This window comes from Neodiprion virginianus, chromosome 7 (assembly GCF_021901495.1).
Source record: "Neodiprion virginianus isolate iyNeoVirg1 chromosome 7, iyNeoVirg1.1, whole genome shotgun sequence".
Classification (NCBI taxonomy): Eukaryota; Metazoa; Arthropoda; class Insecta; order Hymenoptera; family Diprionidae; genus Neodiprion; species Neodiprion virginianus.
Genome location: NC_060883.1, coordinates 18,837,243 through 18,859,107, shown reverse-complemented (window position 1 = coordinate 18,859,107; position 21,865 = coordinate 18,837,243). Strand labels below are relative to the sequence as shown.

Below are 21,865 nucleotides of genomic sequence, written 5' to 3'. Positions count from 1 at the left end.
TGGTGGACTTTATAGCGTAATGATAAAGGCTGCTGATGGGAGCGAAAAAAAATAGCAGGATTCTGCTATGCTGAATCGATTTTACATTGGAATCCCATAAAACCTTAGAGCTATCTTAGAGCATATAGACATGTAGCGAGCCAGTCATATCTTTAAAGAGGCTGATTATAAAAGACTTGACTCTGCCGTCACGATTGTTATCCACTTGGATTATAATTGTCACGCCAAAGTTGGGTCTGTTATAATCAACCCTTTTAAAGTTGAATGTATTTTATTAGGGGCCGTTGACATACTAATGCGTTGATATCTTCAGTCAACACCATAGGCATACATGCGGGAAATCCGTGGGCAACATTATTCGCCTCTCTGAACCGGCTTAGATTGGTTTACGGTCTGCTCGCCAGACGGCGTCCTTATAGCTTTTGACACTTCGTCTGATCGGTCGGCCATTGTTCGTCATAACGGCTCGTGGCGTAGTCTGCGACGCTCGAGATGAGCGGTTGCTCCGTGTAAATTCTGAGAAATACGTGTAGTACAGTGAAAGAACCGGTATAAGAAATGGGCGATTCGCTTGACGGATCGGGCGATCCATCGCCGGAATCACAGAACGTCGCAATAGTTTCGTATTCGTCATTTGCAAAGTACTTACGAAGGGTTGTAGCGATCTTGCTGCCCGACGAAGACGATTCCCCGCCCGCTCTAAACTTTGCATTAGAGGACAAAAATAATCAAGAATGCATAAAGAAATTCCTCAGCGATTCACAAGTCTGGTCTCTGTACGTACAGAGAAGCTCGGCGAAAGGTAATTCTCGCTGTCATTTTTGACATTTCAATCGATTCTCTAATCCAATCGCCCGCTCTCGCCTCCATTACATATTAACGGTACACCTGACATTATCCGATGTATATGTTACTCCTGGTATACGTCACCTCTAATAAAATCAATATGGGCATTAGTTTCGTTTTGTTTAACTTTTTTTTTTTTTTTTTTGTTCAGGGCCTCGTATTTTTAAACCCTGAATTTTCATGTTCTTACGTTCACTACCATTAGTCGTAACCTTTAGATTTAATTAAGTAATTTTCCCTATCCTTCTTAATATTTCTAAATGAGTATTTCTCCATTCTTCGATCCAACTTTATCCGATCCATGCTTGAAACGTGGATTGATTATTGATCTGGCAATGTTATTATTACTTCTGGTATTATGACTCATTCTAGTTACGAGTCACTCAGTCTTGATCCCATGCTGAGTTTATGAATTGCAACAGTAACACAAATTGTTAAATGAATAAATAAAATCATTTCAGAGGAAGATGGCGGGGACGGAGACGAAGAGAAAGAGAATGTGATGTATTACATATCAAATGAGATTTACTTCACAAATCCAAAAATGGCATCGCTCGTTTTTACGAAACGTGGCACAGTCGTTGAGGCTGACAAACCAATTCATCCACAGTTGCGATTGGTCACGCTTTCTGATGGCCCTCCGTATGAAACTTTACATGCTATTAGCAAGACTATGGCTCCATACTTTAAAAGTTACGTACAGGGCACCGGTAGGGCTGATCGAGACGGTGATAAAATGGCACCTTCTGTTGAGAAGAAGATAGCGGAGCTCGAAATGGGGCTGTTGCATTTACAGCAAAATATAGATATACCTGAAATATCTCTCCCCGTTCATCCAACTGTTAGCCTTGTAATAAAGCAGTGTGCGGAGGAAGGCAGGAAACCCAAAGTTGCTGACTTTGGAGAAAAAGCAGAGGATTCTACGTTCTTGAACCAACTTCAAAACGGAGTCAATCGTTGGATTAAAGAAATTCAAAAGGTTTAAGATTTAGAAGCTTATAGTCGTGATAATTTTTCAACATATAAACAGCATATAAATTGGGACCACCCTCAGAGGATTATTCATAATATAAATTTTCTATGTGTCTCGAGATTTAAAAGGAATCAAAATTTATTTCTACAAAAACTCTGGTCAGTTGATGGAATGTAAATCACTTTGAGAATGACAAATCAAACTTTCAGAATCTGCGAAACCTTCTACTTAAAATTTATTCCTTTACTAATATTGATTTCTTTGGGAAATATGCTGTCAATAGTCGATACTGGAAATCTTGATAATAGAGAAGATCATTGATAGAAGATTTATTTGAATCAAGCAAACCACAGCGTAACTAATTTCGACTATTCAAAAAACGTGGAAATTAATTTTCAATCATGCATGACTTGCACCCAATTCTGAACTAACATATGACTTGTTCGCAGGTAACAAAATTGAACAGAGACCCTGAGTCAGGTACAGCTTTGCAGGAGATATCGTTTTGGTTGAATTTGGAAAGAGCGTTGCATCGAATTCAGGAAAAGCGGGAAAGCATAGAGATATCGTTGACCCTGGACATTTTGAAATATGGAAAGCGTTTTCATGCAACAGTTAGTTTTGACACTGACACAGGTTTGAAGCAAGCATTAGCAACAGTGAATGACTACAATCCGTTGATGAAAGATTTTCCAATCAACGATTTGCTGTCCGCGACTGAACTGGAAAGAATCAAGATAGCTGTTCAGCAGATATTCATGCACTTGAGAAAAATCAGAAGCACCAAATACCCGATACAAAGAGTCTTGAGGCTAGTTGAAGCGATCTCTAGGGACTTGGGACAGCAGCTGTTGAAAGTACTTGGGACTCGAAGACTGATGCATATTCCATTCGACGAGTTTGAGAAGGTGATGGGCCAGTGCTTCGAGGTGTTTAGTACGTGGGACGACGAGTACGACAAGCTGACCGGGCTCCTTCGAGATATAGTGAAGAAAAAACGAGACGAGCACTTCAAAATGGTCTGGCGAGTTTCGCCGGCACACAAGAAGCTGCAAACTCGAATGGAACACATGAGGCGTTTCAGGCGTCAACACGAACAACTGAGAACGGTGATAGTTCGTGTACTGAGACCCACTGTTCGACAGAGTAATAATAACGCAAGCATTGAAAGTGCCGATCACGATAATGCCAAAGTAGAATTCGCGCTTGACGCTGCGGATGCTAACGCCATTGGGGAAGTGAATCTTGCTTACGAGAATGTCAAGGAAGTTGATTGCCTCGACATCACTAAAGAAGGTCTCGAGTCTTGGGAAGCAGCTGTTCATAGATATGAAGAACGAATCGAGAGAGTCGAGGCCAGGATCACTGCTCATCTCAGGGATCAATTAGGAACAGCTAAGAACGCCAACGAGATGTTCAGAATTTTCTCCAGGTTCAATGCCTTGTTCGTTAGACCTCATATTCGTGGAGCTATCAGAGAATATCAAACTCAACTGATACAGAGAGTGAAAGACGACATTGAAGCTCTCCATGAGAAGTTTAAGGTGAAATGAATTCTAGTGTCATGTGAAAATTCAATCTTGACTGTCCTTATTTTCCAGCTATGACATTAAATTTTTTTCAAATTCTATTACAGGTCCAATACTCGCAGAGCAAATGTTGTAAAATGAGCATAGTCAGAGATCTTCCACCTGTGGCAGGATCTATTATATGGGTCAAACAAATCGACTATCAATTAACGATGTATTTAAAACGAGTCGAAGATGTCTTGGGTATGTTTGTTTAAGGATTCATGATGTTATTCAATTAACTATGGAAAGAGTAATGTTATTTTCGTTATCATTGACCAGGAAAAGGTTGGGAGAACCACATTGAAGGACAGAAGCTGAAGGCTGATGGAGACAGTTTTCGCATGAAACTATCTACCCAAGACATATTTGATGATTGGGCGCGTAAAGTGCAGCAAAGAAACATCGGCGTTACTGGACGCATCTTCACAATAGATAGCGTCAGGTCTCGTTCTGGACGCGGCAACATACTTAAGCTGAAAGTTAATTTTCTTCCTGAGATTATAACTCTAGCCAAGGAAGTGAGAAACCTTAAGAATCTTGGATTCAGAGTACCGCTGGCGATTGTGAACAAAGCACATCAAGCAAATCAGCTTTATCCGTACGCGATTAGCTTAATCGAGAGCATCAGGACCTATGAAAGAACTCTTGAAAAGGTGAGCGATTCATATTTGTATTGGCGATCATTATTTTTCACTTATTTCATACTTATATTTGGATTTGTAGGCAGTAGATTTGATTTGAATTATATAAGGCGCGTATCTTTTGCCGTTTAAATATGATAGTTGTGCTGTGTTACTCTCAGCCATGCTATTTCATTTTCGTTATTCTCTTAACGAATTAACAGAGCTTAGAAATCGTGATAAAACAATTGATAATGTTAGAGAAAAATGGGTAAACAAAGTTAGTGCCAGATGAAAAAAAAAAGAGGATTCTTTAGTCGCGCCAAATTGTCTAATCGCTCGGATCTCCGATATTTTTAGCTTACCAATCGGAGTCCGCACTGTCCCACATTGAAGGTAGTTTCTACACGATGCTTGAATAACAACTATGCATCCTGCCTAAATCTGTTATAATTATATTATTATTGTATGCCTGCTTAGCTAACGTAGCATTGATATTGATATTTCAATGGAGATGGAGCAAGGAATATGTTTGTCTAATATACCCTAATACATTCTTCTTGTATTCCCGTAATGATTTATAAATATTAGTATTCTTTATCGAACGTGTTCCATCTTCAGAATCTATGTACGCCCAAGCAGATTTTGTCTTACCATTTTATACCCCAGTAACGCTGAAAGTCAAATAAAGATATTTAATTTTGCATTTTGTTTATTCCCAATTCTTGACTTGATATAGTAAACGTGCGATTTGTGTTGTATCATTGTGACAATGAAAAAAGAAACTGTTCACAATATCACTGGATTCAATAAATTTCAATTTTCTTTGTCTGATTTTAGATCGAGGATAAGGCTAGTATCATACCACTGGTTGCTGGCATGCGGAAGGACGTTTTGTCCCTGATTTCAGAGGTAAGGATTCACACTTTAAAAATGCCCAAAATTTGACTAACTTCGAAATTGTATTTACTTTGGATTACTTTTTCTCACTCAGGGTATCGCTTTGGTCTGGGAGAGCTACAAGTTGGATCCATACATCCAGCGTCTTTCCGAGGTTGTAGTGTCATTCCAAGAAAAAGTAGAGGATCTCTTGGTTGTCGAGGAACAGCTGGATGTTGATGTACGGTCGATAGAAACGTGTCCGTATTCGGCAAACACATTTGCAGATATCTTATCAAAAATTCAAAAATCGGTCGATGAATTGTCGTTGAAAAATTACTCCAACTTGCACATTTGGGTAGCCAGACTCGATGAGGAGGTTGAAAAGAATTTAGCCAGCAGATTGGAGGCTGGGATCAACGCCTGGACTGATACGCTAATGGGACAAAAGAAAGAAGTCGACTTGAGCATGGATACGGACGCGCCTGTACAACCAACACATAAACCAGGTGGCGATCCTAAGATACAAAACCAAATACACGAAGTTCGAATTACAAATCAAACTATGTATCTATATCCGAGTATCGAAGATGCTCGTTTCCAAATAATGCAGCAGCTTTTTGCTTGGCAAGCTATCGTTACATCACAAATAAGACTTCAAAGCTCTAGGTATCAAGTCGGTCTCGACAAACCTGAGTCTGGGACTTATAGAAATTTACTGACTAAATTGCCAGGAGGTAAAGTTCCACTGGAAGCAGCTTACGAGGCTGTTGAAGTAAAGATGAAAGATATAGTCAACTACGTTGACCAGTGGCTTAGATATCAGTCGTTGTGGGACTTGCAGCCTGACAATTTGTATGGAAAACTTGGAGATGATATTAATTTGTGGATGAAATGTTTGAACGACATCAAGAAGACTAGAACAACTTTCGATACTTCAGATACAAGGAGAGAATTTGGTCCTGTTATAATTGACTTTGCTAAAGTGCAGAGCAAGGTTTCACTCAAGTATGATTCATGGCACAAAGAGACCTTGGGTAAATTCGGATCCCTACTCGGTAATGAAATGTCGAGCTTTCACGCTCAGGTGTCGAAGTCGAGGGGTGATTTGGAGCAGCAATCCATCGAAGCGGCAAGCACTTCGGACGCTGTTGGATTCATAACTTATGTCCAATCTCTCAAGCGAAATATGAAGGTTTGGGAGAAGCAGGTCGACGTCTACAGGGAAGGTCAGAGAATACTGGAACGGCAAAGATTCCAATTTCCAAGCACATGGCTGCACGTGGATAACATAGAAGGAGAATGGGGGGCGTTCAACGAGATTATCAAGCGCAAGGACAACAGCATCCAGACGCAAGTCGCGTCTCTGCAGATGAAGATTGTTGCCGAAGACAAAGCAGTCGAAACTAGGACAACAGATTACCTGGGAGATTGGGAGAGAGGAAAGCCAGTCGAAGGACATTTGCGTCCAGACGAAGCATTGCAACATCTTCAATTGTTTGAAAGTAAATTCACCAGGCTCAAAGAGGAACGGGACAACGTTGCAAAGGCCAAAGAAGCTCTGGAGCTTCAAGAACCTGGCGGCGTTTCGACCAGCGAAGATAGGATGCAAGTTGTGTTTGAAGAATTGCAAGATTTGAAGGGAGTCTGGTCGGAATTGTCACGCATCTGGTCACAGATTGACGAAACTCGTGAAAAACCATGGCTGTCCGTGCAGCCGAGAAAACTACGTCAACAACTTGACACAATGATTGCTCAGTTGAAAGAGTTACCTGCTCGTCTCAGACAGTATTCTTCCTACGAATACGTTAAGAAAATGTTGCAAAGTTACACTAAGGTGAACATGTTGATAGTTGAACTGAAGTCTGATGCACTGAAGGAGAGGCATTGGAAACAACTGACCAGACAACTCAGGGTCAACTGGGTTTTGAGCGATCTTACTCTAGGTCAAGTGTGGGATGTCAATCTGCAAAAGAACGAAAGCATTGTTAAAGACGTGATACTTGTTGCTCAGGGAGAAATGGCTCTGGAAGAATTTTTGAAACAGGTACGCGAGTCTTGGCAATCCTACGAACTGGACCTCATCAATTACCAGAACAAGTGTAGATTGATTCGTGGATGGGATGATCTTTTCAACAAAATCAAGGAGCACATCAATTCTGTCGCCGCTATGAAGCTGTCGCCGTATTACAAGGTATTTGAAGAAGAAGCTCTGACTTGGGAGGAAAAATTGAATAGAATAAACGCTTTATTCGATGTTTGGATCGACGTGCAACGGCGCTGGGTTTATTTGGAAGGTATATTTTCGTGCAGCGCTGATATTAAGACATTGCTACCTGTTGAAACATCGCGTTTCCAAAGTATCAGCTCCGAGTTCCTTGGATTGATGAAAAAAGTGTCCAAATCTCCAATGGTTATGGATGTTTTAAATATACCCGGGGTCCAGAGAGCTTTGGAACGTCTGGCTGACCTTTTGGGGAAAATTCAAAAAGCTCTTGGAGAGTATCTCGAAAGAGAAAGGACCTCGTTCCCTCGATTTTATTTCGTGGGAGATGAAGATTTGCTTGAAATCATCGGTAATAGCAAGAACGTTGCCAGACTGCAAAAGCACTTCAAGAAAATGTTTGCTGGCGTAGCAGCGATTCTGTTGAACGAAGACAACACCGTTATAACTGGTATCGCATCGCGGGAAGGTGAAGAAGTGATGTTTAATGATCCAGTGTCAACAACGGATCATCCAAAAATAAACGAGTGGCTATCGATGGTTGAAAAAGAAATGAGAGTTACTTTAGCTTCTAGTCTCACAAAGGCTGTGCAGGATATAAAACAGTTTAAAGATGGTAACATCAATCCAGAAGCCTTTATGACTTGGTGCGACAAGTACCAAGCTCAGATCATCGTTCTTGCGGCTCAAATCCTGTGGTCAGAAGATGTCGAAGCAGCATTGCATGAAGCTCAATCTAACCCAAATAAAAATCCACTCGAGAGAGTTCTAACGCAAGTTGAAGGCACTCTAAACGTGCTTGCCGATTCCGTACTACAAGAACAGCCTGCTCTCAGAAGAAAAAAACTTGAGCATTTGATCAATGAATTTGTACACAAAAGAACGGTGACCAGAAGGCTATTGGCCAACAAAGTTTCGAACCCTAAAGCTTTCGAATGGCTTTGTGAAATGAGGTTCTATTTTGATCCTAGACAAACCGAGGTTCTTCAACAGCTCACCATTCACATGGCAAATGCCAAATTCTTTTATGGCTTTGAATATCTTGGTGTACAAGACAGGCTTGTCCAAACACCGTTAACAGACAGATGTTATCTTACAATGACCCAAGCATTGGAAGCTAGACTTGGAGGATCACCATTTGGTCCTGCTGGTACTGGAAAAACAGAGTCTGTAAAGGCATTAGGCCACCAGCTCGGAAGATTCGTATTGGTGTTTAATTGTGATGAGACCTTTGACTTCCAGGTAAGAATTATGCCAAACGTAAAATATATATAATTCTCTATATCATGTGGAATCATTAATATACCAACAATTCTTTCTACAGGCAATGGGTCGTATTTTCGTTGGGCTTTGTCAAGTCGGAGCCTGGGGTTGCTTTGACGAATTTAACCGTCTGGAAGAACGCATGTTGTCCGCGGTGTCACAGCAAGTACAGACAATCCAAGAAGCGCTCAAGAGTCAAATGGAGGGACAAAAGGGAGGAACTCTTTGCGTCGAACTTGTTGGCAAGCAGGTCAGAGTCTCTACAGATATGGCTATCTTCATCACTATGAATCCTGGATATGCTGGTCGTTCCAATTTGCCCGACAACTTGAAGAAATTGTTCAGATCATTGGCTATGACTACACCAGACAGACAGTTGATCGCTGAAGTAATGTTGTTCAGCCAAGGTTTCAGATCTGCTGAGAAACTGGCCTGCAAAATTGTTCCATTCTTCAAGTAAGCTTTGATGACTCTGGAAAACTTATGTCAAAAACGTTTTATCCACACATCTTTTATCTATCATCATTGAGTATTTCACTTCCAGACTTTGCGATGAACAGCTTTCCAATCAATCGCATTACGACTTTGGGCTCCGAGCTCTTAAATCTGTGCTGATATCGGCTGGAAACGTGAAACGTGACAGGATCCAAAGAATCAAGGAGAATATGCAGAATCGCGGAGATTCGGACATCGACGAGGCTTCCATTGCCGAGAATCTACCGGAGCAAGAAATCCTCATACAATCTGTCTGCGAAACAATGGTACCAAAACTTGTCGCTGAAGATATACCGCTGTTATTCAGTCTTCTGAACGATGTATTCCCCAATGTGAATTACACCCGCGCCGAAATGAAGGGTAGGTTTTTGTTAAATACGAAATTTAGACCGTTGATTTTGAAACATGTTTAATTGTAGCATCATCACTAATGTTTTAATTGGTTACAGGATTGAAGGACGAAATTCGAAAAGTCTGCGCTGAGGAATATCTCGTTTGTGGCGAAGGCGACGAGCAAGGCGGAGCATGGCAAGAAAAGGTAAGTTTGTTTATTTCAAGTTAACATATTGTTTTTAATTGGTAGGTAGCGTGTATTGTCACACCTTCATTTCATCAATTCACAACCACATACACAAAAACACTTTTCCAAGTAAAGAAAAAACAACAATACCGGGCATAGAAATGACATAAACTTTATTGCAACACGAATAACGGAACGAACTAGTTGTGCTAATTGAAATTGATATTTTATCTCAAAGCATGCTCAGGGGATGGTCGGTGAGACCTGGGTCGCTAAGGTGAGATAGAACAAGAGTATTGTTGTTGTAAATTGTTGTTGTAATCGAAACATGCAATCAGTCTTTGCTTAACCAGAGCCAACGCATGATTGTCACTTTCCAGGGATATCGAACTAGTCCAGTGTTCCAAAACCGTTCCTTTTTCACAGGTACTACAACTCTATCAAATCTGCAACCTTAATCATGGTTTGATGATGGTCGGTCCCAGCGGTTCTGGAAAAACAATGGCCTGGAAAGTTCTGCTGAAGGCGTTGGAGCGATTCGAGGGTGTTGAAGGTGTCGCCCATGTTATAGATCCAAAAGCCATCAGCAAAGAAACACTTTACGGTGTTTTGGATCCAAATACTCGGGAATGGACTGACGGTCTTTTCACACACATTCTAAGGAAGATAATAGACAACGTCAGAGGAGAGATTAACAAGCGACAATGGATTATCTTCGACGGTGATGTCGATCCTGAATGGGTTGAAAACTTGAACTCTGTTCTGGACGACAACAAGCTTTTAACACTCCCCAATGGTGAACGTTTGAGTCTGCCACCAAACGTGCGCGTTATGTTTGAAGTTCAAGATCTAAAATACGCTACCCTGGCCACGGTATCTCGTTGCGGTATGGTCTGGTTCTCCGAGGACGTATTATCGACAGAAATGATATTCGAAAACTACATGCTTCGGCTACGTAACATTCCGCTTGAGGATGGCGAAGAAGACAATATGGGTAAAAAGTCGACAGATAAGGAAGATACCGTTTCTCCTGCACTTACGGTTCAACGTGAAGTTGCCAGCATTTTACAAAGCTACTTTGCTCCGGACGGTTTAGTTGTCAGATGCCTGGAGTACGCGATGAAGCAAGAACACATCATGGACTTCACTAGATTACGCGCCCTTAGCTCTCTTTTCTCCATGCTCAATCAGGCTGTGCGAAACGTTCTGCAGTACAATCATACGCACATAGATTTTCCCCTGCCAAGCGAACAACTCGAACGTTATATGCCAAAGTGTTTGGTATACGCACTTTTGTGGAGCTTCGCCGGTGACGCTAAACTCAAAGTCAGATCTGACCTTGGTGATTTCATAAGATCCGTAACCACTGTACCTCTGCCAGCTCAGTCCAACACACCGATTATTGACTTCGAAGTCAATATTACCGGAGAATGGCTACCATGGAGTAACAAAGTACCTCAAATCGAAGTAGAGACTCACAAAGTGGCTAGTCCTGACATTGTTGTTCCCACACTGGATACGGTCAGACATGAGAGCTTGCTCTATACCTGGCTAGCCGAGCACAAACCGCTTGGTAAGTGATCGAAATTTATGGTTCAGCATGAAAATTAGTTAATTTATATTGTACATTTTCTTAATTATCAAATCTCTTTTACAGTGCTTTGTGGTCCGCCTGGATCTGGTAAGACTATGACTCTCTTTTCCGCGTTACGAGCTTTGCCAGACATGGAAGTAGTGGGGCTTAATTTCTCATCTGCAACGACGCCAGAATTGTTGCTAAAGACCTTTGACCACTACTGCGAGTACCGAAAAACGCCAAATGGAGTAATACTCTCTCCAGTCCAACTTGGAAAGTGGCTTGTACTATTCTGCGATGAGATAAATTTACCAGACATGGACAATTACGGGACTCAGCGAGTTATATCGTTCCTACGACAATTGGTGGAGCACCGAGGATTCTACAGAACTAGTGATCAAGCTTGGGTTGCTTTGGAACGGATCCAATTTGTCGGTGCCTGCAATCCTCCCACAGATCCTGGCAGAAAACCTCTTAGTCATAGATTCCTCAGACACGTACCAGTCATATATGTTGATTACCCCGGAGAAACATCTCTGAAACAAATTTACGGAACATTTACGCGTGCTATGTTGAGGTAAGATGTTCTAAACACCAGACTAAGTTTAAATTTCTGCCTCCATTTACAACAAAATGAACTTTCAGGCTGACTCCGTCACTTCGGGGATATGCCGAGCCATTGACCAACGCAATGGTTGAATTCTATCTCGTGTCGCAAGAGAAGTTTACTCAAGATATGCAGCCTCACTACGTTTATTCGCCGCGTGAAATGACTCGCTGGGTGCGCGGTATATGCGAGGCAATAAGACCACTGGACAGCCTTTCAGTCGAGGGTCTTGTGCGCCTCTGGGCTCACGAAGCACTGCGCTTATTCCAAGACAGATTGGTTGAAGACCCCGAACGTGCCTGGACAAATAAAAACATCGACATTGTCGGTCTGAAACACTTCCCTGCAATTGATAGAGAGAAAGCTCTGGAAAGACCTATTCTTTACAGCAATTGGCTGTCCAAAGATTACATACCTGTCAATCGGCAGGAATTGAGGGATTACGTAAGAGCAAGACTGAAGGTGTTCTACGAAGAAGAGTTAGACGTACCGCTCGTTCTCTTTGACGAGGTATTGGATCATGTCCTGAGGATTGACAGAATATTCAGGCAGCCTCAAGGTCATCTTCTGTTGATCGGAGTTTCTGGCGCTGGTAAAACTACTCTATCTCGTTTCGTCGCCTGGATGAACGGTCTTTCCATTTTCCAAATCAAGGTTCGCAATTTTCTAATACAAATTAAAAAAATACATGGATTGATGTTTGAAAATTGAAAGTTGTTATTTTATGATGCGTACATACCTAACTCTTCGACAGGTGCACAACAAATACACAGGCGAGGACTTTGACGAAGACTTACGTCAAGTGCTGAGACGTTCCGGATGCAAAGATGAAAAAATTGCCTTTATTCTGGACGAATCTAACGTTCTTGATTCTGGTTTCTTGGAGCGTATGAATACCTTGCTTGCCAACGGCGAGGTGCCTGGGTTGTTCGAAGGTGACGAATACACAACGTTGATGACACAGTGCAAAGAAGGTGCTCAACGTGAGGGATTGATGCTGGATTCTAACGAAGAATTGTACAAATGGTTCACCGGACAAGTAATGAGAAATCTGCACGTCGTGTTCACAATGAATCCCAGCACCGACGGTCTCAAAGACCGGGCAGCGACTTCGCCTGCCCTGTTCAACAGATGTGTACTGAATTGGTTCGGCGACTGGTCGGACAACGCACTCTTCCAAGTTGGTAAAGAGTTTACAAATCGCGTCGATCTGGAGAAACCGACGTGGAGATCTCCCGATTTCTTCCCTTCGTCTTGTCTGCTTATTCCGACCCAACCAAGTCATCGTGACGCTGTTATCAACGCTTGTGTCTACGTTCATCAAACTTTGCACAAGGCTAACACCAGACTGGCCAAGCGCGGAGGAAGGACAATGGCAATTACTCCTAGGCACTATTTAGACTTTATACATCACTTCGTCAAATTGTATCAAGAAAAACGTAGCGATTTGGAGGAACAACAATTGCACTTGAACGTTGGTTTGGGTAAAATTGCTGAGACGGTTGAACAGGTCGAAGAGATGCAGAAAAGTTTGGCTGTCAAATCTCAGGTGAGAAGATTTTACTATATCGTGGAGGAATTTTCATTAGCACGCTTTATTGTTTATGATCCCACGTGTATTTCGGAATTTTCGGTTAATAGGAACTTCAAGCTAAAAACGAAGCTGCGAATGCCAAGCTAAAACAGATGGTGAAGGATCAACAGGAAGCTGAAAAGAAAAAAGTTCAAAGTCAGGAAATCCAGCAACAACTTGCCATCCAGACTGTTGCCATTAATCAAAAGAGGGATGACGTCATGGCCGACCTTGCGCAAGTCGAACCTGCCGTCATTGATGCTCAGAACGGTAAGTTTATTCGGAAAACATCAGAAATTCTACTCCTTTTTTTTTCAACTATTGATTTTACTTCAAGCGCAAAGTTCGTATTCACATTTGACAAAAGTAGACTATTTCAAATGTCTTTCGGGCAGAGAATTATACATTGCCAAAAGTTGCCCAGTAACGCATGATGACCAGAAGCGAGACTCTATGTTGTATCATTCCATATATTTTACCTTTTTTGTCGAAATGTACGGATCTATGGCGGATGTGAAATCAAAATACTTTTGCAAATTACACAAACGGAGAAGCTTATAATATCGTTGCACTTTTTCGGCTCTTTTTTTTTTACATCTAGATTACACCAATAATGTACTGATATCTTTCCATCTGAATAAGACACCAAAATTTATATCTTCTAATGCAATTAAGTACCTCTAATCACATTCACAACATCATTCGAAAGAACTTCCCAAAAACTTGGGAATTTAATAATTGCTAAGCGCAAATTTGCCGTCATGTGGTGTTACATTTCTAGCTTTCCGGTTCTGTAATTATTTTTTCTATTCGCATACAAACTAATTTCTTTATACGCATACACACACATATATATATATATATATATGTAATATACATGCGTATTTTGAAAAGTTTGTTTTTTTGCGTATACCTACCCAAATTTATACTATTTTTAACGGTATACAATTGCATGCTCGTGTATTGTGTGACGTGTTTACGCAAATTTCGAACGAGTATAGCTGTAAAGGGGATAAAACGTCAGCATCTCGTTGAAATACGATCAATGGCGAATCCGCCGGCGATCGTAAAGCTTGCTCTCGAATCGATATGCCTGCTGCTGGAAGAAAATGCCAGTGACTGGAAACAGATTCGAGCAGTTATTATGAAGGACAGCTTTATACCAACAATAGTCAACTTCAACACCGAGGACATCACGTAAGACTGCTCTAGGCTCAACGTTGAATGTCCCCCATGCTCGCTGGTCTAATAACGAGTCTAATGTCTGCTTGATATATGTTGATATTTCTGTTGTGTTTGTTGGTTGTTCTCATATAATCCTCACCGATGCGGCGTTGAAACAGATAGGAAAAAATCACTTGTTCATAAATTCATCGATCGTGAAATTATTGCAAAGAGCATTTTGATACAGCATATTCCGCAAAATTAGGAATAATTATTGAAGTTCAATAGCCTCAAATGTCAAACACGTTTGAATTAAACGTCCAATTTTATTTGTGTCAACGCCAATTTTACTCGTGTATATACGCATTATATCTTTTTGTTGTGTTTTACATCTTGCCTTAATTTCTAACTTTTATAGGTCCGCCGAATCACACACTTTGCAGCCTATACTTGAAAATGCTTTGTTTTTTCTTCTCTCTTAATTCTCTCTTACAAAGAAAAAGTGATGAAAAAATCAAAAAACAAAAAAAAAAAAAAAAACAACAAATCTCACCCATAACTCTGCCAATTCTAATTGCCTGCCTATTTTCTTCTTTGTACTATATGAGATCGTTTAATTTTTCCGTATAGCGGTGAAATCGATAAAGAAACAGCACTTGGTCGAGGTTCGCTCAATGGCGAACCCACCAGCGATCGTCAAGGTTGCGCTGGAGTCTATCTGCCTCTTGCTAGGCGAAAATGCCAGCGACTGGAAATCTATCCGCGCTGTCATCATGAGAGACAATTTTATCAATACCATTGTCTCTAGTTTCAGTACTGAGGACATTACGTAAGCATGCTTTCATTGTTTGTTTTTTCCCCCCAGAAAGAACATTGATAAAATGAATTAATTTCACCAAGCTACCTGTACCGAGGGGCCAGCTAATTTTTTTTTTTTTTTACTTCGTTTTAGTTATCCAAAAGCATATATAGTCTATGCTACTACCCAGTCAATTCCAAAAACGTCTGGATGATTCTATTTTTTTTCCTATCTCCTTAAATAAATTTTCATAACAAAGTTTCTAAATCTTTTTCAATCGCACAATGACGAATCGCTGGTTTGATAACATTTAATACACCTGTAAAAAAGAAAAAGAAAAATAATAGCAGTAATACTTTATTATTAACAGCTTATCATTATCACCATAGTATAAACGCTGTTGTAAAGTAAATTTCGTCGAAAATATAAATCATTCATGTATCGATACTGCGGTAGTGCCAATCATCACGATAGCTTAGAATTTTGTTATGCAACAGAGTTATCACATACTTATTCATATTACGTTGTTAGGACAAAACTTGAGGGGTGGTAAATGCAATTTTTTTTTTTGCAAGCTTTATCGACTAGAATGCATACAACGATTCCTGGTATAAAAACAGAATTGAATCATATTCCATTGATGTAGAGCTTTTTTGTTCCTTTAATTATTCATATCGTATCATTTCATTTTCCCTTGCCTGATACTTCAGCTTCGCCCACTGAGTACAATTTTTGTAAAGATGACTTAGCAATCGCTTGATATAATGTTGGCTGGTCCCCTAACACATATTAATGCATATTTATCTATTTAATCTTATATCATTTCAAGTCTCTGCGACGACAGCTTGTTAGGGTAATGCTATATATTATAATGCTTCCACTATTTATTGCGATCAGACGAAATTGTGTAGTGATTTGCAGCAAGGACTTTGATTAAAAAATTATTTAGTTTATTGAAATTCTAAACGTGATAATACGCAGTATTTCATCTCGTCGCAGTTCAGTGGAAGTCCATTAATATTTTATACAACTTGTCTCAAACACGTCATCCTTAGCCAATCAGCGGCTTGCGTGCATATTTTATTTGACAAGTTGCATATAATTGACTTCAGCTTTGGAACGAGGCGACATAATAATAACTCATTGAGAAAAACGTTTATCGGGTCTTCCCCCCCCCCCCCATATATTATTATTATTATGATTATTATTATTATTTTTGTTTCTTCTATTTACTCTTTGCTATACTGCATGCTAACACAATGATTGATAAAGTTGTCACTAATTACTGAAGACATGAGGCGTGCAATGAAAATTTTACTGATTGGCTAACAATGATTTACCCCGTGATTGTTGTTAATCAAATTTTGTTTCTCTAAGCAATTCTAATCATTTGGCTAATCATCTTTGTCGCATAATAAATAATGAAATATTTGCACATATATATATACATATATATAAATATTTTTTGTTGCAATTGTTAATATAGAGAATATATACAGTTTTTTTTCTAGATTATTTTACATCACCATGGGCTTTTCGATATTGTTTGGATTTTCATTGTTTGTTGTTTTCAACGTTTGGTTTTTTTTTTTCCCTCAAGTACGCTTATTCACGTTCAAGTCCTACACGCATTCTAAATACTTAGAAATTCACCAAAGATCAAATTAGCTGATACTTCTATATTTATATTAATGCATTAAAATTCGAAAAAAGAAATGAAAAATTGAGTAAATTCATTGGGTCGCCTTTTGTACATTTTCAAATTCATTCATAACATTTAGCTGAAGTTGATATTTTGAGAAATTTAAATTTGCCACTTGAAGGTCATGTAGAATCTTGAAACCAAGTTATTGTCAAACAAAATCCAATTCTAATTTCACTATATTCTACAGTGATGATGTACGTGAAAAAATGAAGAGTCGATACCTCAGTAATCCTGATTACAACTTTGAAAAGGTGAATCGTGCTAGTATGGCTTGTGGTCCCATGGTGAAATGGGCCATAGCTCAGGTAACTAGACTAACACTGTATAAAACTTATGAATGAAGTTTATCTCAATTCGAGTTATTCGAAATTGTTTTTAATCACTTAGATCGAATATGCGGACATGTTGAAACGCGTTGAACCACTCAGGGATGAACTTCACTCTTTGGAACGTCAAGCGGATACGAATAAATCCAAGGGTGAAGAGGTGAAGGATCTAATAGCTCAGCTAGAGCAAAGCATCGCGTCTTACAAGGAGGAGTATGCTCAGCTCATATCGCAAGCTCAAGCCATCAAAACGGACCTCGAAAATGTGCAGAGTAAGGTAGATCGATCCATTGCGCTGCTTAAGTCCCTTGTTATCGAGCGAGAAAGGTGGGAAGCGACCAGCGAAACTTTCAGAAGTCAAATGTCGACTATTATCGGAGACGTACTTCTGTCCTCAGCGTTTCTGGCTTATGCAGGATATTTCGATCAACATGTAAGTTGCTTACTTGTTATAATTAACACATCGACGAGGGTATTCAGTGGTAATTATAGCGTGACATTTTTTTTTTCAATTTCTAGTATCGTCAGAACTTGTTCGCCACTTGGTGCCAGCATTTGCAACAAGCGAATTTGCAGTTCCGTGCCGACATAGCTCGCACCGAGTATCTGTCTAATCCAGACGAACGATTGAGATGGCAGGCAAATGCTTTACCGACAGACGATTTGTGCACTGAGAATGCGATAATGCTGAAACGCTTCAACAGATATCCATTGATTATAGATCCTTCTGGTCAAGCGACAGAGTTCATAATGAATGAATTCAAGGATAAGAAGATAACGAAGACCAGTTTCCTTGACGATTCGTTCAGGAAAAATCTTGAGAGCGCTTTGCGATTTGGTAATCCGTTACTGGTTCAGGACGTTGAAAATTACGATCCAATACTCAACCCTGTATTGAACAGAGAATTGCGTAGAACCGGTGGTAGAGTTTTGATCACTCTTGGAGATCAGGATATCGATCTTTCGCCATCGTTTGTTATATTTTTGTCAACCAGAGATCCAACAGTTGAATTCCCGCCTGACATATGTTCGCGAGTTACCTTTGTCAACTTCACCGTCACCAGGAGTTCACTCCAGAGTCAGTGTCTCAATCAAGTTCTGAAAGCCGAGCGCCCGGATATCGATGAAAAGAGGTCAGACCTGCTTAAACTTCAAGGAGAATTCCACCTCAGATTGCGGCAGCTTGAAAAGTCGCTGCTTCAAGCTCTCAACGATGCCAAAGGAAAGATTCTGGATGACGATTCTGTTATAACAACTTTAGAAACTCTGAAACAAGAAGCTGCAGACATCAGTAAGAAAGTTGAAGAAACCGACAAAGTTATCGGCGAAATTGAGACTGTATCCCAACAGTACTTGCCGCTCTCTCAGGCTTGTTCAAACATGTACTTTACCATGGATAGTCTGAATCAAGTACACTTTTTGTATCAGTATTCGTTACAGATGTTTTTGGACATATTCACATCTGTATTGTGCCAAAATACAAAACTATCTGGTATTTCTGATCATACTCAAAGGCTGTCGCTCATCACCAGCGACTTGTTCTCTGTATGTTACGAACGCGTCGCTAGAGGTATGCTTCACACTGACAGACTCACTTTCGCGTTACTTCTTTGCCGCATCCACCTGAAGGGTATCATCACCGAGTCAACGTACGACAACGAATTCACGTTCTTCTTACGCGGCAAGGAAGGCGTCCTCAACATCCGTGGAGCACCAGTCAACGGACTGAGCTCCGAGCAGCAAGAGGCGATGATGCGTCTAACAATAAGACTACCAGCGTTCAAGAAACTCGCTGACAAAATACAAAACAATCCCGATTTCGGCACATGGCTCCAATCACCCACACCTGAAACTTGCGTCCCTAAACTATGGGAAGAAGAAAAACCGCTATCTCCTATTGGAATTACTATGCACCAGCTACTGATCATACAAGCGTTCAGACCAGACCGTGTAATCGCAGCTGCGTCTTTGGTAGTCACATCGGCACTTGGCGAAAGCTTTATGGCAGCAGCTGAGGCGGAGCTAGATTTTGGATCTGTTGTAGAAAATCAGCTCAAGTCCAATGTACCGGCACTGCTTTGTTCCGTACCAGGATTCGACGCGTCAAGTCGAGTCGACGACCTTGCAGCCGAGCAATCTAAACAAATTGCCAGCATCGCTATCGGTTCCGCCGAGGGATTCAACCAGGCGGAAAGAGCCATAAATATGGCCGTCAAGGCGGGTCGTTGGGTTATGCTCAAAAATGTGCATCTCGCACCTCAGTGGCTGGTTCAGCTTGAGAAGAAGCTGCATAGTCTGCAGCCACATGCTAGCTTCAGGCTATTCCTGACTATGGAAATCAATCCTAAAGTACCCGTCAATCTGCTCAGAGCTGGTAGAATATTCGTGTTCGAACCACCTCCTGGTATCAGGGCTAATTTATTGCGAACGTTCAGCACTGTGCCGGCATCTCGCATGATGAAAGCGCCGAATGAAAGAGCCAGACTGTATTTCCTTCTCGCTTGGTTCCACGCTATAGTTCAAGAGCGTTTGAGGTATTGTCCGCTGGGATGGGCAAAGTACTATGAATTCAACGAGAGTGACCTGAGGGTGGCTTGCGACACTTTGGACACGTGGATCGAGGCTACTGCAATGGGTAGAACGAATTTGCCCCCTGAAAAAGTTCCATGGGATGCTCTGGTCACGCTATTGTCACAGTGCATATACGGCGGTAAAATCGACAACGACTTTGATCAAAGACTGCTCGCCTCCTTCCTCGGAAAACTTTTCACACCAAGATCATTCGAGGGTGATTTTGCCCTGGTGGCAAATGTTGACGGGGCGCAAGGAAATCAGAGGCATATCACTATGCCCGATGGGACAAGGCGTGATCATTTCTTGAAGTGGATCGAATCCCTTGCAGACAGACAGACTCCGTCTTGGCTTGGACTACCTAACAATGCTGAGAAAGTACTTCTAACGACACGGGGAACGGATCTGGTGTCGAAACTTCTCAAGATGCAACAGCTCGAGGATGAAGACGAGCTCGCTTATTCAAATGAAGAGTCACTCGACGCTCCAAGAGAGGCTGTGGGCGATGGTAGGCCCGCCTGGATGCGGACTTTGCACAACTCTGCTTCTACGTGGCTACAATTACTGCCCAAAAATCTACCAACGCTTAAACGTACCGTCGAAAATATCAAGGATCCATTGTACAGATACTTTGAGAGGGAAGTTAATAGCGGAGCTAAATTACTGCAAGATGTCATTCACGATCTTGAGGACGTTGTACTGATTTGCCAGGTACGCGGGGTAACATTGAATAATATAGATATTTACGCAATACACTATCCCGAATAATCTTCGTATTTCAGCAATGGATAATACAGAGTGAAAGAAATTTTACTAGCGAATGAAATGTTACAGGGTGAAAAGAAGCAGACAAATTATCACCGAACAATGCTATCCGAGTTAGTAAAAGGAATTTTACCGGGTGGATGGAGACGCTACACCGTTCCTAGAGGCTGCACAGTCATTCAATGGATTACAGATTTTAGTCACAGAGTCAGCCAGCTGCAAGAAGTATCCAGATTGGTATCCCAAGGGGGCGCTAAGGAGATAAAGGTATGAAAAGTAAAATGATAAAATAGGAAAGGATTTTTTTACAGCTCGCAACTATTCCGATAAAGATTACTTAAGTGGACTGAAACTAATCATAATCCGAGAAATTTGTAACATCTGTCAATTTCTCTTCCAACAATTCCTGAATTGTACGAGAAATTTCCTAAAGAGAACGGCACGAGAACTTTTCACCGAAAAATGTTATTGTCATTTTGGGTAATTATTTTTGCAGACCTTTCCAGTCTGGCTCGGTGGTCTACTAAACCCAGAAGCGTACATCACTGCGACACGCCAGTGCATCGCACAGGCAAACAGTTGGTCGCTGGAAGAGCTTCAGCTCGATGTGACAATCGGGGATGGAGACAACATAGCAACTGACGATTGCTCGTTCGCTGTGACCGGTCTGAAACTCCAAGGAGCGCATTGCAAGGCTAATCAATTAGTTCTCACTTCGACTATAATGACAGATTTACCTGTGACTATGCTGAGGTGGTTCAGGTCGTCGGCAGAGGAACCGGTGAAGGGCAAACTCTCTTTGCCGGTGTATCTGAATAGCACCAGAACGGAATTACTCTTTACCATTGACTTGAATATTATGAATGGGCAAGAGCAGCACAGTTTCTATGAAAGAGGCGTCGCTGTACTCACGTCCACTGCTTTGAACTAATTATAATCCGTGATCTTGAACGGTTAATTACGTGTGCAACTTTTTCGAACCTTGCTTCACATGTATGTCTAATATCAGAATAATCAAACTCCGTATGTCAATGTTGAGATAATTATGTAGCTATAATTTATTTTCATTTTAATACAACTTTAAACTTGAAGATTAATGTAAGTAGCTGCCACGTGCGGATCGGAGGCATTGGGCTAATGTTAATACTTTAACTTGTGAAAATCAGAGGAGAGCAAGGGACGTTACTCGCTCATAGATGCTATAAATTGCAACGAAAGCACGTACCTCGAAATTCGATTTTTATTTATTTATATGCTTGTATGGGTTTCCAGCTTACTCCAGGCTTAACGCTTTTAGTTTTATGTACTAATTGTTATCCGACCGCACGTGAATATATATAATTATGAAGAGGCATTGTATTGCGGTGATTGTAACTAATGTGATAAAT

The 21,865-nt window shown here is 40.9% G+C and overlaps 1 protein-coding gene across 8 annotated transcripts; it reads left to right on the top strand.

Annotated features, from left to right (window-relative positions):
- Positions 1 to 455: 455 nt before the first annotated feature.
- LOC124308437 (dynein heavy chain, cytoplasmic) lies at positions 456 to 21,833 on the top strand. Of its 8 annotated transcripts, none has more exons than XM_046771144.1 (23): positions 456 to 802; positions 1,308 to 1,825; positions 2,269 to 3,363; positions 3,456 to 3,591; positions 3,670 to 4,043; positions 4,371 to 4,406; positions 4,851 to 4,922; positions 5,005 to 8,355; positions 8,438 to 8,832; positions 8,921 to 9,231; positions 9,321 to 9,409; positions 9,630 to 9,668; positions 9,818 to 10,964; positions 11,049 to 11,544; positions 11,613 to 12,228; positions 12,329 to 13,123; positions 13,216 to 13,417; positions 14,942 to 15,140; positions 17,003 to 17,120; positions 17,203 to 17,574; positions 17,661 to 20,423; positions 20,547 to 20,744; positions 20,974 to 21,833. In XM_046771144.1, exons 1-23 carry the CDS (start codon positions 559 to 561, stop codon positions 21,406 to 21,408), a joined length of 14,001 nt encoding a protein of 4,666 aa, XP_046627100.1. In that variant the 5' UTR covers positions 456 to 558; the 3' UTR covers positions 21,409 to 21,833. The 8 variants fall into 8 exon arrangements, with proteins under 8 accessions (XP_046627100.1, XP_046627101.1, XP_046627102.1 ...); XM_046771145.1 differs by lacking the exon at positions 14,942 to 15,140 and adding an exon at positions 14,149 to 14,344; XM_046771146.1 differs by lacking the exon at positions 4,371 to 4,406.
- Positions 21,834 to 21,865: the final 32 nt, after the last annotated feature.

What these genes read in the sequence shown, in the direction of transcription:
- LOC124308437 (XM_046771144.1), top strand. Translation starts at nt 559, where the DNA reads ATGGGCGATTCGCTTGACGGATCGGGCGATCCATCGCCGGAATCACAG. An exon ending in ACAGAGAAGCTCGGCGAAAG is followed by an intron (nt 803 to 1,307) that starts GTAATTCTCGCT and finishes AAATCATTTCAG; the next exon opens with AGGAAGATGGCGGGGACGGA. An exon ending in TTTCCATTTTCCAAATCAAG is followed by an intron (nt 12,229 to 12,328) that starts GTTCGCAATTTT and finishes ACTCTTCGACAG; the next exon opens with GTGCACAACAAATACACAGG.